The sequence below is a fragment of the Podarcis cretensis genome (assembly GCF_951804945.1).
Source record: "Podarcis cretensis genome assembly, chromosome: 2".
In the NCBI taxonomy this organism is placed as follows: Eukaryota; Metazoa; Chordata; class Lepidosauria; order Squamata; family Lacertidae; genus Podarcis; species Podarcis cretensis.
The window spans coordinates 125,892,928-125,908,072 of NC_137171.1; the positions used below are offsets into that span (position 1 = coordinate 125,892,928).

Here is a 15,145-nt window from a genome sequence, read left to right on the forward strand (position 1 = left end):
CTCTCTATACAACTCCATACACACACACACCCTTTTTAAAAAAGTGTGCATTATAACAACACTGGACTACCCTTTAGGGTTGTCGTAAATTTCCTGCCGCTGCCAGAGACCGAAGCTTGCACCTTCTTGCAAAATAAATGGGATTGCAGAGATTGTTTGCAGCGGGGAAGGGAATTTCTGCTTGCAGGGAGGGGAAAGAGTGGTAACCTCCTGCCACCCAGTCCCTCCACCTGGGTCAACGAGCTCCGCTTCCTAGAGAGGCAGGATGTTTTGGAGTGGGGGGGGAGGCATTCTGGGAGGGGTCTCCGACCATATTCCCGGAAGAGAAGCAGCCGTGGAGAGGAGGAGGAGTAGAAGGTGCGGGTAGGATTTGCATCTGCAAACAGCGCAGCTGGGGGTGGGGGGGGAGGAGGAGGGAAAGGGTTTTATTGGGGGGGGGGCGTGGGGAATGAGAGGAAAGCAGGGAATTGGCTCTCCCACCCTTTCCCTCCGGGCTTGTCTTTTGCAAGATCTGCGTCCTTGGAAGCAGGCGAAGACATTTTGGTGCCAGGTGACAGCTGCTCCCCCTCCCACAAAGACCAACTTGCATTAAATATTATGATTATATATAACATAATCGATCACAAATATTTCATTCGGGGTTTGCTCCAGCGGTGTTTTGTGCATCTTTGCACACTGAGCAGCGGGTTTGGACTTCCGCGCATGCTTGTGCAAATCCTGCTGAGCTCGGAGGCATTGCAGCCCCCCAGCCTGGCTAGGGATGCTCCGGCTTTGTCTTACAACCCCCCTACCTCCTGCCACCCCCTCATCACCCTATGACCCTTTCCTTCTTTCAGCCACTGCTCCTTCCAGGCTGCGGGGGTGGGGAGGCGATAGGGAGGGGGGGGGCAGGGAGGCTGCTGTTGTACAGTGGAAACAGCTTGACAGGAAAGGAGGGGGGGCATAGCTGTCAACTTTTCCCTTTTCTTGCGAGGAATCCTATTCGAAATAAGAGAATTTCCCTTTAAAAAAGGGAAATGTTGACAGCTATGCAGGGCGGTGTGGGGAGGGGTGTGTGGCGTTTGCTGTGCTGCTTTTGTAGCCCCAGAGCAGGAAAATACAGACACCTTTGTGTTCCCAGAGAGGGAGGGGATTTTGAATGGGGAGGTGTGGGTTTTGTTGAATGCACAATGCCAAGGAAGTTTTTTTTCATGTGTTTTGATTTGCTGGAAGCCACCCAGAGTGGCTGGGGGAACCCAGTCAGATGGGTGGCATATAAATATTTTATTTATTTATTTATTTATTTATTTATACATACATACATACATACCCCGCCCATCTGGCTGGGTTTCCCGAGCCACTCTGGGCGGCTTCCAACCGAATATTAAAAAACCCACAGTGTCAGACATTAAAAACTTCCCTAAACAGGGCCACCTTCAGTTGTCTTTTAAAAGTAAAATACAGTGGTAGCTTGGGTTAAGAACTTAATTCATTTTGGAGGTCCGTTCTTAAACTGAAACAGTTCTTAACCTGAAGCACAACTTTAGCTAATGGGGCCTCCTGCTGCTGCCGCGCGATTTCTGTTCTCAACCTGAAGCAAAGTTCTTAACCTGAGGTACTATTTCTGGGTTAGCGGATTCTGTAACCTGAAGCATCTGTAACCTGAAGCGTCTGTAACCTTATAATAATAATAATAATAATAATTTATTATTTGTACCCCGCCCATCTGGCTGGGTCTCCCCAGCCACTCTGGGCGGCTTCCATAAAAACCAAAAATACACTAAAATATCACAGATTAAAAACTTCCCTGAACAGGGCTGCCTTCAGATGTCTTCTGAATGTCAGGTAGTTATTTATTGCTTTGACATCTGATGGGAGGGCGTTCCACAGGGCAGGCGCCACGACCGAGAAGGCCCTCTGCCTGGTTCCCTGTAGCTTTGCTTCTCGCAATGAGGGAACCGCCAGAAGGCCCTCGGCACTGGACCTCAGCGTCCGGGCAGAACGATGGAGGTGGAGACGCTCCTTCAGGTATACTGGGCCGAGGCCGTTTAGGGCTTTAAAGGTCAACACCAGCACTTTGAATTGTGCTCGGAAACGTACTGGGAGCCAATGTAGGTCTTTCAAGACCGGTGTTATGTGGTCTCGGCGGCCGCCCCCAGTCACCAGTCTAGCTGCCGCATTCTGGATTAGTTGTAGTTTCCGAGTCACCTTCAAAGGTAGCCCCACGTAGAGCGCATTGCAGTAGTCCAAGCGGGAGATAACTAGAGCATGCACCACTGTAGATACCACTGTAGTTGTTTATTGCATTGACATCTGCTGGGAGGACATTCCACAGGGCAGGCGCCACTACCGAGAAGGCCCTCTGCCTGGTTGCCCTCTCAGCAAGGGAACTGCCAGAAAGCCCTCAGAGCTGGACCTCAGTGTCCGGGTAGAACGATGGGGGTGGAAATGCTCCTTCAGGTATACAGGACCGAGGTCGTTTAGGGCTTTAAAGGTCAGCACCAACACTTTGAATTGTGCTTGGAAACATACTGGGAGCCAATGAAGGTCTTTCAGGACTGGTGTTATGTGGTCTTGGCGACCACTCCCAGTCACCAGTCTATCTGCTGTATTCTGCATTAATTGCAGTTTCCAAGTCACCTTCAAAGGTAGTCTCATGTATAGTGCATTTAGTATTACTATTATTATTATTATTATTATTGGCTTTGGGAGCTTCCTTAGCAAGAAGAGGCTGATGTGAGAAGGACCCAAAAGGGAGGGGGAGTTGAGGGGGGAGGCAAATGGGGAGGGGGTGCTGCACTGCTCTTGTTGTAAGGATAAAGGTTGGAGGACTTGGTGTGCCACTCTTGAAACCTTTGCGGAACTTCCTCTCCATGAACGGTGAGGTTTTCTGTTGTTATTACTGCCAATTGCCTGCTTCCAAGGGTCCCCTCTTGGACTCCTTTGGTCACTAGAAGAAAGGGCACTTTTCACTTGCTTGCACCCTCAATTCCCTCTTTTCCCTTCTGTCTCCTCTCTGTATATCATTCCTGAATTTTGGACATCTCTGGGTGTGTGTGTGAGAAGAGAGCTTAGAAATGTTTGCATTTTTGCCTTGTGTGTATAATGTCAATCTTGCTATTATTTTCTATGTACCACATCAAGACAGAGGCGGTTTCGAAACTCATGTCCTGGAGCCTATTATTATTATTAATAATAATAATAATAATAATAATAATAATAATAATATTTTATTTATATCCCGCCCTCCCCAGCCGAAGCCAGGCTCAAAGTGTCTAACAACAATAAAAGTAACACATCATTCTAAAATCAATTAATTTTAAAATCAGTTCAACATCAAATTAATGGCAACCATTGGGCTAGAGTTCTGTGAGGATTACCGAAGGAGGGTGGTCAGACTGTGCCTTGGCCAAAGGCCTGGTGGGATATCTCTGTCTTGCAGGCCCTGCAGAAAGATGTCAAGTCCCGCAGGGCCCTAGTCTTTTGTGACAGAGCGTTCCACCAGATCGGGGCCACGGCTGAAAAAGCCCTGGCTCTGGTTGAGGCCAGCCTAACCTCCCTATGGCCCGGGACCTCCAAGATGTTTTTGTTTGAAGACCGTAAGGTCCTCCATGGGACATACCAGGAGAGGCGGTCCTGTAGGTACGAGGGTCCTAGGCCATATAGGGCTTTAAAGGTTAAAACCAGCACCTTAAACCTGATCCTGTACTCCACCGGGAGCCAGTGGAGCTGGTAGAGCACTGGGTGAATGTGATCCTGCGGCGATGACCCCGTAAGGAGTCTCGCCACGGCATTCTGCACCCGCTGGAGTTTCTGGGTCAGTCTCAAGGGCAGCCCCACATAGAGTGAGTTACAATAATCAAGTCTGGAGGTAACTGTCGCGTGGATCACAGTGGCGAGGTCAGTGACTAGGTCAGGGCAAGAGACCCTCTGGTTTGACCCTCTGGTTATTTCTCACCCTGTTCCACCTCACTGTGCTGGAATATTAAACAGTTCACACACACTGACACTCTTAGAGGAAGCCCTGGAGGGTCAAAAGTCACTAATCTTCCTATCTGCCCCCCCAAATCCATATTTGAGCTGAGATGGAGTCTCTGCACCCCAGTGCCCTCCAGATGTCAGCTTTCTTCCAACCAGAGAGTCTTGTCAATATCTTAGGGCTTTTCTTTATTTATAAATGTATCAGGGGATTTCCTGGATGGCTGTTTTGGAGCAAGCAATAAGTGAGTTCTGCAGAGGTACTGACCATAATGCTTTCTGTGAAGTCCGTTTAGTAGCTTATAGTATTAGAAAGTTCCTGTATAAAGGATGGCATTGTTCCCATTCCCTGTCTCTCCCCTGCAGGCCCAGGGATGGCTTCTCTAGAGAGCTGCTTCCTGTTTTGAAGTGTTCCCTTCAGGCCTCCTCATTCACCTTCTCTCCGACAGGCAGCCTGATGGCCACAGAGACACCATCTGGACCATCTCTTCTTACAGGTGTGGTGGGAAAAGGTGCCAGGCAGCTCCCTCAGGTAAGGAGACAGCATCCGGGAGGAAGGGCAGGTAGGAGTTGGTTGGGTATTATTTAAGATTAACGATTTAATTTGCTAGACAAAATAAAAAAAATTCCTTCCAGTAGCACCTTAAAGACCAACTAAGTTAGTTCTAGGTATGAGCTTTCGTGTGCATGCACACTTCTTCAGATACACGTGCATGCACACGAAAGCTCATACCTAGAACTAATTTAGTTGGTCTTTAAGGTGCTACTGGAAGGAATTTTTTTATTTTGTCTTGACTATGGCAGACCAACACGGCTACCTATCTGTAACTGGATTGAATTTGCTAGTTACTTTATCTTGCCCAGGGCCACCAAAAGCAACCGAGAACCAAGAAACCAAACAGACAGAGATGAGGGGGATCTAAGAGAAGCTCTGTTTTTTTCCTCTTCTTCTTCCAGGCCCTCTTGACCTTTGAGGAGGTGGCTGTCTTTTTCACGGAGGAGGAGTGGGCTTTGCTGGATCCTGGCCAAAGAGCTCTGCACAAGGAAGTCATGGAGGAGAATTATGAGATGCTGGCCTCTCTAGGTAAGGGCACATTTTTATGCCTCTGGACTGCTAGACGTTGAAGGTGTCAAGCAGCTTTTGTGCATTTATTCTTGCAGAGTAGGAATAATTTAAGAAGAATAGCCTGCTTGGATCCCCATTTTTGCAGATGTACTCTACAATATTTGCAGCTTTGTTCTCTGAAGAAGCATCCATATATTCACACAAACGCCCCTTGTGACAGTGGGGACCACAAGGCCCTCTCCTGCTCACGTTACGTGTCTTTATAGGATCTGGATATGGCAATCCCTCCTCTTTGCCTTTGTTGACGTAGATACGGATTGATTTGAAATGACTGAGAGTTTGTGGCCCAAAGTAGCTAATAATATCTCATTCCTTGGCAGAATCAGACCTCAGTTCCTGTTGGGAAGAAGGACAAGATCCATTCCTCCAGGACCCCAAAGAAGGGGAGACCTCAGCAGGTACCAGTGTTGGGAGGGGGCCCTTTTGCTCCAGGAAGAGAGGGAGGGGAAGCCTGATAATAATAATAATAATAATAATTTATTATTTATACCCCGCCCATCTGGCTGAGTTTCCCCAGCCACTCTGGGCGGCTCCCAATCAGTGTTAAAAACAATACAGCATTACATATTAAAAACTTCCCTGAACAGGGCTGCCTTAAGATGTCTTCTGAATGTCAGGTAATTCTTTATCTCTTTGACATCTGATGGGAGGGCGTTCCACAGGTCGGGCGCCACTACCGAGAAGGCCCTCTGCCTGGTTCCCTGTAGCCTCACTTCTCGCAATGAGGGAACCGCCAGAAGGCCCTCGGCGCTGGATCTCAGTGTCCGGGCTGAACGATGGGGGTGGAGATGCTCCTTTATGTCCTGCTTCACATTCTCCTTGAGTGCTTTTTCCTGGCTGCTTTGCTTCCTTGAAATCTGATGGGGCTTCTTGCTTACCTGGACAACAGAGAGGAGGATGCAGGAACTCTGCTCCTGTCCGAAGATGACATTTGCATTTGTTGTTACACCCCCTTCTGCCCCACAGAGCCTGAACATGTATACCTGAAGCTGCAAAAATTGACCATGTCTGGAAGACTTTTGGTCTACTCCAGCAAGACTATTCTCTTCCTTTATTGACCTCCCAACTCCATCAAACATCTCTGCTTGATGAAACTTTGGATCACTACTAGGCCTCTAGAGAGCAGAGATGTCCTCCAGGCTGAGTTTCCCCTTCCAATGTGCTGAGATATTCCCTCAAGTTCAAAATATCCTCTGTGGTTCCCTTGAATTGAAGTCCATGTACAGTGAGATCCTCTTCACGGGTTGCCAGGTGGATTCTGTTGGGTCCACGTGTCCCCTCTGCTATCACCTCAGCAGGGGATTTAAAATCTTGCCTTTCCCACTTCCGGGTTAGCGCTGTCGACTAATGGCGGATTCCCTCCGAGCTCCGGAGGGAATCGGCTCCGCAGGATCGGGTCTTGTCCGCGCCGGCGACGCGGGGACCCTTAAAAATCACAGGCGCTGATGCCTGTGAGCGTGGTGACTCGGCGGGCACCATTTGCGCCCCCCCCAAACCGCGAAGGAGCCTTTTTAAAGGCTCAGGAACGGGGACGGGGGACGGCGCGGTGCTGTGAGTAGATTGCTCCTTCTGCGGAGCGAAGCCGCATGCCATTGTCGGAGAAGCGCTGACTTTTTCCTTGGAACATTTGGACTCAAAAACAAGAACCCGTGAGTAAATATGGAATTTGGAATTCAAACAAATTTTTGTTGAATTGGGAACGAGCGGGGAAGGGTCAAAAAGGAAGTCGCCCCCCCCTCTGTGTAGATACTCTAACGCAAAGAGCTTGCAACTTAAGGTCGAGAGAACTCTTTTTCTTTTATAAAAAAAAACCTTCACGGCTTGACGTTATAAATTTTACCGGAGGATAAACCTAACGTTAGGAGCTAAAGTTTCACCCCCCCGAACCCGGGGGCGTCCCGCGAGAGAACCTGCTGAGGAACTATTGAAGATTTTGACAGCTGTCAAAATAGCTGTCAAAAGGAAAGGATAAAGGGAACTTTGTCTTTGTTGCATCTGCTGGCTATATTTGTTGCAATTTCTGGAAAATAAGGGAGAGCTGCTACAAATTAACTTGCTGACTGGTTTTTAAACTGAAAGACATTGAAGGATTAAAATCCCCCTTCTGGGGGACAGAGACATTACAAGAATGGCTGAAGGAAGCAAAAATCAGACTAAACTCAACAAAATACTGGCTCTCCTGGGAAAGTTACAAGATCAGACAGATGTTTTGACTACAAGTGCGAACACTCTGGCCCTGGCAGTAAACAACATTGTTGAAGCTGACAGGGAGTGGAGGCAAGAAGTTTACATATATCAACAACAAGAGAAATTTGAGAGCCATGAGACTATGGAAGAGACACACGTTGTTTTTGAGGAAAAGGAAGGTGGACTGGTAACTTTGCAGATGTCAAGGGAGAATTACAGTTTGGGGCCTGGCATGCAGACAACAAAGGAGAATAAAAATTTGAGGTGGAAAGTTTGGACTGAGCTGGAAATTGTAAATTTGAGAGTGGAGCACCTCATTAGCACTAATTTTAAATATGGAGGGCCAACTGGAAAAATTATGGATCTTGTTGGGTCAGAGCCCCTTCGAGCCTTGCGGCTTAACCCAAAGGACTATCCAAGAGGCCGGCAGAGAGGAACTGAGGATGACTTGAGAGCCTCGGATGTGAGATCTCCAGGTTAAACAGTACTGACTGATGAACACTTATTGGGGACCAAAACCGGGAAAGGGGGGTTGGAGTTTGGTAATCCAAAGGGTACAGAATTATTAATTACTTTGTTTTAATTTGTTTTGTTATTTGCATGGAAGTTGGGAAAGCCGTGGAAGGGAAATATTGACCGACTTTAAGAAATATGTTAAAGAATAAGAAATGATGCATAAGATGTTTAAGATTAGATAAGTTAGAATTGGTGTCTAAAATGGTTAAAATGAAATGAAAATGAGGAATGCAAAAATAATTTAATGGAAGAATGAGGAAAGGTAAAATTATAGTACGTAAAAATCATTAAGTTAAGGTTGAGAATTAAGTAATAAGGATTTGCAGGATTAATAACTTGAACTGGAATACAAGAGGAGGTCTAAGGAAGGAGAGGAGGTCTAAGAAAGAAGTTATATGAAAATAAGCAATTGAAATCCCATATGTTTTTAATTGTTTTTTTAAATCTTTGTATTTTTTGTTATTTTTTCTTTTTCTGTGTGTTTGTGTTTATTATTGAAATGCTAATAAATATTTATATATATATATATATAAAAAATCTTGCCTTTCCCTGCTTTTGGGAAGGGAGCCATGGCAGTAGTAGCAGTAGGAGTGTCTGGGCATATTGTACAGTCATACCTCGGCTTAAAGACACTTCGGGTTAAATCTTTTCAGGTTGCGTCCCGCGGGGACCCAGAAGTACCGGAAAGGGTTACTTCTGGGCTTCGCCGCTTGCGCATGTGCAGACACTCAAAATGACGTTACATGCATGTGCAGAAGCGGTGAATCGCGACCTGCTCACGCGCAGAAGCGGATTGCATTCTGCTCAGGTTACGAATGGGTCTCCGGAATGGATTCCGTTCACAACCAGAGGTACCACTGTACTGAGAGTTAATTGGCCTTTTGGAAAGTATTTCCCAAACCAGACTTCATTACTTGGGTGGAAGGAGAAGATGTTAGGAAAACATTCAAGAAACAGATAAAAGTTCCTTTAAGCTTTAAAGAGGATTCCAGAATTTTCTTTAGTGTGTGGGAGTGCCATTCTTAGCTTGATTGGTGGAAATAAAGGAAGGAAATTGCAGGCTGCAATTCTGCACAAGGAAAGCGCACACACACACACACTGAGTTTATACCATGCTGGAGAGATATAGTAGGCATGTAAATAGTTTGTATATATTTGTAACTGAAATGCTTGTGCAACAAGTCAAGCGATATAGAAACTCTTGACTGAGGAATTTGACTATGACTACTGTTCTTGTCAGGGACACGGGTGGCACTGTGGGTTAAACCACAGAGCCTAGGACTTGCCGATCAGAAGGTCGGCGGTTCGAATCCCCGCGACGGGGTGAGCTCCCGTTGCTCGGTCCCAGCTCCTGCCAACCTTGCAGTTCGAAAGCACATCAAAGTGCAAGTAGATAAATAGGTACTGTTCTGGCGGGAAGGTAAACAGCATTTCCGTGCGCTGCTCTGGTTAGTCATGCTGGCCACATGACCCAGAAGCTGTACGATGGCTCCCTCGCCCAGTAAAACGAGATGAACGCCGCAACCCCAGAGTCGCGACTGGACCTAACGGTCAGGGGTACCTTTACCTTACTGCTCTTGTCATCTGCCTCCTGGGAAATATTCTGCTACAACGAGGTGCCATCACACAAGCAGAAAGGGCAGCCGAAGTGTGTGGTTGGGGTTCTAAGTGTTTGGATGGAGTTCTAAGGAAAGTTAAAGATCACCAGGTGGGAGTCACAGCAGGTGGGAGGTGGAGCGGAAAGGGACCTTGAGATTGTAGCACATTCAGAAATTAACTTCAGATTCATCTGGAGAGGGAGGGGGACAAGCTTGAAAAAAGGGAATAAGCAAAGAACTGAGTTCAATGTGTACTGAGGGTCTCTACTTCTGCCTTGTGATTTGAATGGCATTTTCTTTTTCTCGCTCAAAACAGGTAATGGGCAGAAGAGCGAGAATCATGGAGAGCCATCTGTGGGGTCATCAGGAAATGTGGAGTGTGAAACAGTGAAAGGGAAATTTGTAAATCAACGATCACCCCAAAAGCATGTAAGAACCATGTTGGAAAATGGGGAAAGGAAATCCTCCACTCCCCAGGACACTGATGTCCACGTCGAGCTGAATTCACATGAAGAATTCGCAGGGAGCGGCAGTGTGGAGTGTGGAAAGAGCTCCAGTCAGAGTGGAAGCTTCAGTTTACATCAGAGAACCCAAACAGGGGAGAAAGCGTTTCAGTGCATTGAGTGTGGAAAGAGGTTAAGTAGTGCTGGTAACCTTATTAAGCACAGAAAAACCCACACAGGGGAGAAGCCATTTAAATGCATGCAGTGTGGAAAGAGCTTCAGACAGAGTGGGAACCTGACTGCACATCAAAGAACCCACACAGGGGAGAAACCGTTTACATGTATGGTGTGTGGGAAGAGTTTCAGTCTCAATCACCATCTTACTTTACACCAAAGAACCCACACAGGGGAGAAACCACATACATGCATGGAGTGTGGAAAAAGCTTCTGTACCAGTAGTTTCCTTATTGTACATCAAAGAAAGCACACTGGGGAAAAACCATTTAAATGTACGGAGTGTGGAAAGAGCTTCAGCCAGAGTGGAAACCTTACTAAACATCAAAGAACCCACACTCAAGAGAAACCGTTTAAATCCATGGTGTTTGGAAATAGTTTAAGCCCCAATTGCCAGCTTACTTTGCATCAAGAAAAGCATGCAGAGGAGAAACCATTTAAATGCATGGAGTGTGGAAAGAGCTTCAGTCGTAGGAGTAAGCTTACTTTACATCTAAGAACCCACACGGGGGAGAAACCATTTAAATGTATGGAGTGTGGAAAGAGCTTCAGCCAGAGCGGAAACCTAACTGCACATGAAAGAACACACACAGGGGTGAAACCATGTAAATCTGTGGTATTTGGAAAGAGTTTGGGACTCAATCATCTCACTTTACATCAGGGAGCCCACACTAGGGAAAAACTGCATAAGTGCATGGAGTGTGGAAAGAGCTTTCGTGCGAGTAGCATCCTTATTGTGCATCAAAGAACCCACACTGGGGAGAAGCCATTTAAATGTACAGAGTGCGGAAAGAGCTTCAGCCAAAGTGGAAGCCTTACTGCACATCAAAGAACCCACACAGCAGAGAAACCATTTAAATGTATGGTGTGTGGAAAGAGTTTCAGTTTCAATTACTACCTTACTTTACATCAAAGAACGCACAGTGGAGAGAAACCATTTAAATGTATGGAATGTGGAAAGAGCTTTCGTTGGAGAACTACACTTATTTTACATCAAAGAGCCCACACTGGAGAGAAACCATTTAAATGTATGGAGTGTGGAAAGAGCTTCAAACAGAGTGGAAGGCTTACTGCACATCAAATAACCCACACAACAGATAAACCATTTAAATGTATGGTTTGTGGAAAATGTTTCAGTGTCAATTACTACCTTACTTTGCATCAAAAAGCCCACATTGGGGATAAACCGTATAAGTGTATGGAGTGTGGAAAGAGCTTCAGCCGGAGTACTACACTTATTGTACATCAAAGAACGCACACTGGGGAGAAACCATTTAAATGTTTGCAGTGTGGAAAGAGTTTCAGTCGACGGAGTACACTTACTGTACATCAAAGAAGACACACCAGGGAGAAGCCCTTTAAATGTGTGGAGTTTGAAAACAGAAGCTTTATAGAACATCATAAAACAGACACTGGGGAGAAACCATTAGAATGTATGGAGTGTGGAAAGAGCTTCCGTTGTCGAAGTGCCCTTACTTTACATCAAAGAACCCACACAGGGGAGAAACCATATGATTGCATGGAGTGTGGAAAGAGCTTCAGTCGTAGGAGTACACTTATTGTACATCAAAGAGGCCACACTGGTGAGAAACCATTTAAATGCATGGAGTGTGGAAAGGTCTTCAGGCATAGTGGAAGCCTTACTGCACATCAAAGAATACACACAGGGGAGAAACCTTTTAAGTGTATGGAGTGTGGAAAGAGTTTCAGTCGAAGGACTACACTTAATATACATCAGAGAGCCCACACTGGGGAGAAACCATTTAAATGCGAAGATTGCGGGAAAAGCTTCAGTTGTAGGAGCGCACTTACTTTTCATCAGAGAACCCACTCTGGAGAGAAACCATTAAAATGTATGGAGTGTGGAAAGAACATTCAGCGGACTACAGTTACCTTACATCAAAGAATCAACATTGGGGAGAAACCATTAAGATGCATGGAGTGTGTAAAGAGCTTCAGTGAGGGTGATGACTTGACTGCATCCGAGAACCCACACACGGGAGAAACCTTCCAAGTAAATGGAATATGAAAAGAGCTGCAGTGGGAGCAGCAAACTTAACTTCACACAAGATAATTCACACAGAGAGAAAAACTAACAAAATTCATGGAATGTGAACAGCACTTCGTTAGCGACTGAAGCTATCACTTCACAGGGGGGAACCAAAACAGGAAAAAAATTAGAGTGTAGAAACAACAATCTTGTGGCACCTGAAAATGCATTACGATGTAAGGTTTCATCTTCCCTAAGAAAAAGAAAAAATTGCTAGCACTGAAACTTTCAATTGCCCAAGGCAGTCTCCCCTTTCTGCCTAATGTTCGGCCGGCACCTACTTTACACCTAAGAACCCATACTGGGCAGAAACCATTTAAATGTATGGAATGTGTGATGATCTTCAGCCAGAGTAGAAACTTTATTGCACATCAAAGAATGCACAGGCGTAGAAACCGGTGAGAATCCCAGAGGTGGAGAAGCAGTGAAGACAAAGCTTAGCCACCAAGTAGAATATTAAATGGTCTCCCTGTTTTTGGAAATGTGATATAACTGATTGGATCTCCATGTACAGAAAGAGCCACAGGCCAGTCCTCCCAAAGGGAGGTGGTGCCAGACCTTAAAATCTGAGCTGCCCAATCAGCTTTCCCCTCAGCCCCCTCCATCACTGGGTCCGCACTGCATCTTCCATACCAGCCAGAAACTACACATTGGGCTACACTTTAGTACACTAGCCTGCGAGCGCTCCAGTTGGAGAACAGCCTTTACCAAAGGTGTCCTGGACTTTGAAGACATTTGAACTCAAGGGAGAAACGTGCTAAGAGGAAGGCACGCTTGGCAAATCCACACTGTGATCAACTCCCGCCCGGAAACCAATGTCCCCACTCTGGAAGGATCCAGAATTGGCCTCAGCAGTCACTGACAGATTCATTGTTAAAACCGTGTTATGGAAGACAATCTTGCTCAACTATGAGTGATGGCCAAAGAAAGAAAGAGAAAGAAAAGAGTACACTAGGAATACTATATTGTTCGTGGGTAGGCTGTGATTAGTCTAGGTGCAGAGCTTTGTTTTGTAATCAATGTAACCTGTTTTCTTGCTGGCACTCGATCTTTTATTATAAATAAAGTTCACAATCTGACCACCTCTTCAGTTTGTCCTATCACTGAACCATTTTTGAATGCAACTTTTACTTCATTCAGAAGCACATAAAATATCAGCATAAAGGATGTTTAGATTAAAACAGCTGCAGGTGAGGCATTCATATTAGAACTATAGCTTTCTTTTCCCATATGCAGGTGTCCTACGAATCAGATTTCCTTTGATCCGAAAGAGAAATGTTGTCTCTGACAAATGTGGAGATAACCAAACATTTTGGATTCATATTACCTAATTATCCTCTTAAAAGGGGAGATGGGCTACACAGCTTGACATTTTGGTAGCACCAACTCAGTCTCATATAGGATGCTTAGTTTAGAGCTGCTGAATGTGTTGCATTGAGTGATTTATGGGGAGGAAGAAGGGACAGTCCAGGTGAAAAACAGGTCAGTAGATTCTCCACCTTCTTCTGCCCATTCTCTCATAGAACCAGGAGGAGCTTGAAAAGTGAAGAGCAGCCACGACTTCCGTAGTTTCAGGCAGCAACCCATCAGGGGAGGAGGGGAGGGTCCCCATTGTTGCTACATGGTGAGCTCCCGTTCCTCTGTCCCAGCTCCTGCCAACCTGGCAGTTCGAAAGCATACCAGTGCAAGTAGATAAATAGGTACCACTGTGGCGGGAAGGCAAATGGTGTTTCCGTGTGCTCTGGCTTCCATCATGGAGTCCTGTTGCACCAGAAGCGGTTTAGTCATGCTGGCCACATGACTCAGAAAAGCTGTCTGTGGGCAAACACTGGCTCCCTCGGCCTGAGAGTTGAGATGAGCACTGCACCCCATAGTTGATTTTGACTGGACTTAACCCCCTCCAGGGGTAACCCTTTACCTTTTACCACAAACAGTGTTCAAAACGCCAGGAGAGAGATCCTGAGGGACATTGTTTACTCTTACTATTGTTTCTGTCTGTGTCCAAACTACCATCAGTGGAGTCCCCTTATCCAGACAGATTTAAGGAGATCATAGTCCCACCCTTTTAATGGGATCCTAGATGGTGATATTGTCCCTAAATCCTGGACCAGAATGGTGATAATCCCCAAAAGCAGGAAAAGACCCAGAAAAAATTGAGTCACTCCTAAGCCAGGACCAGAAGAATGTTTACAGTGCTTATTATAGTGCGATTTAATAGGGGAATCACTTCATATGTTCATCCAGACCAGGTAGGTTGCGTAGATCTCATATTCCATTAGATGGCTGCTCAATGTAATTAGAAATGCTAAGGCCTTCTGTCAGTCTGAGACTTCTATCACGTTCGATGCCTTCAAGGCATTTGACTGTCTTGAGTGGCCGTATATTTTTGCTGTTTTAAAAGGATAACAGATAGGGAATAAGAAGGGTAGGGTTATGAACTTCCAGCGATGAAAGATGGCCGTGCAGAGCTCATAGGGACCACCAACACCAACAGGGCTCTCTGGCTGGTCAAGGGGGAGCCAGGGCTGCCAAACGCAAAGATTGAGAGGGCTGTGCGAAGCCCCCCCCTTCCCCAATGACCTTGGCTCCACCAGGCCTGGGATTACCCCAGCAGCGATCCAGCAGAGCTCAGAGGTCCAGAGGCCTCCAGAGCTGAGCAGGTAACACAGTGGAGCCCCCCCCCCCAATTTTTTTTACCTGCTGCCACGGCCATCGAGAAAGCCTTTAATTTTTAACTTTTTATTATGAAGCCCTAACCCCACCCCATACTTGTGTGTATGCGTGTGTAGGTCTGTGTGCACATGTGTATCCACAAACAAGCCCCCTCAGCACACACTCTCCCTCTGGCCCCACCCCACCGGTCCCTTGCATCGCTGCTTGTTAAGTTTACCTGCTTCTTCCTTCCATGCTTTAAGCATGGTCTGTGTGAACTAGCTATTAGATGGCCCACCAGCTCTAAGACATCTTACACCTCCTTGTGATATTTGTCAAGGGGTACGTTTTATGGGTGCAGAATCTACCAGAAGTTTCTAGA

At 46.1% G+C, this 15,145-nt stretch overlaps 1 protein-coding gene across 1 annotated transcript; it reads left to right on the plus strand.

Annotated features, from left to right (window-relative positions):
- Positions 1 to 250: 250 nt before the first annotated feature.
- On the plus strand, positions 251 to 14,963 carry LOC307206288 (uncharacterized protein). The gene is made up of 5 exons (XM_079959375.1): positions 251 to 363; positions 4,324 to 4,489; positions 4,915 to 5,041; positions 5,404 to 5,481; positions 9,701 to 14,963. The coding sequence occupies exons 1-5, from the start codon at positions 266 to 268 to the stop codon at positions 12,088 to 12,090; spliced, it is 2,859 nt and encodes a 952-aa protein (XP_079815501.1). The 5' UTR covers positions 251 to 265; the 3' UTR covers positions 12,091 to 14,963.
- The last annotated feature ends 182 nt before the right edge of the window (positions 14,964 to 15,145 follow it).

Bases quoted from the DNA above. Each gene is read 5' to 3' on its own strand.
- LOC307206288 (XM_079959375.1), top strand. From the start codon at position 266: ATGTTTTGGAGTGGGGGGGGAGGCATTCTGGGAGGGGTCTCCGACCAT. The intron at 4,490-4,914 runs GTAAGGAGACAG...TTCTTCTTCCAG, and splicing joins GTGCCAGGCAGCTCCCTCAG to GCCCTCTTGACCTTTGAGGA. The intron at 5,042-5,403 runs GTAAGGGCACAT...ATTCCTTGGCAG, and splicing joins TGAGATGCTGGCCTCTCTAG to AATCAGACCTCAGTTCCTGT.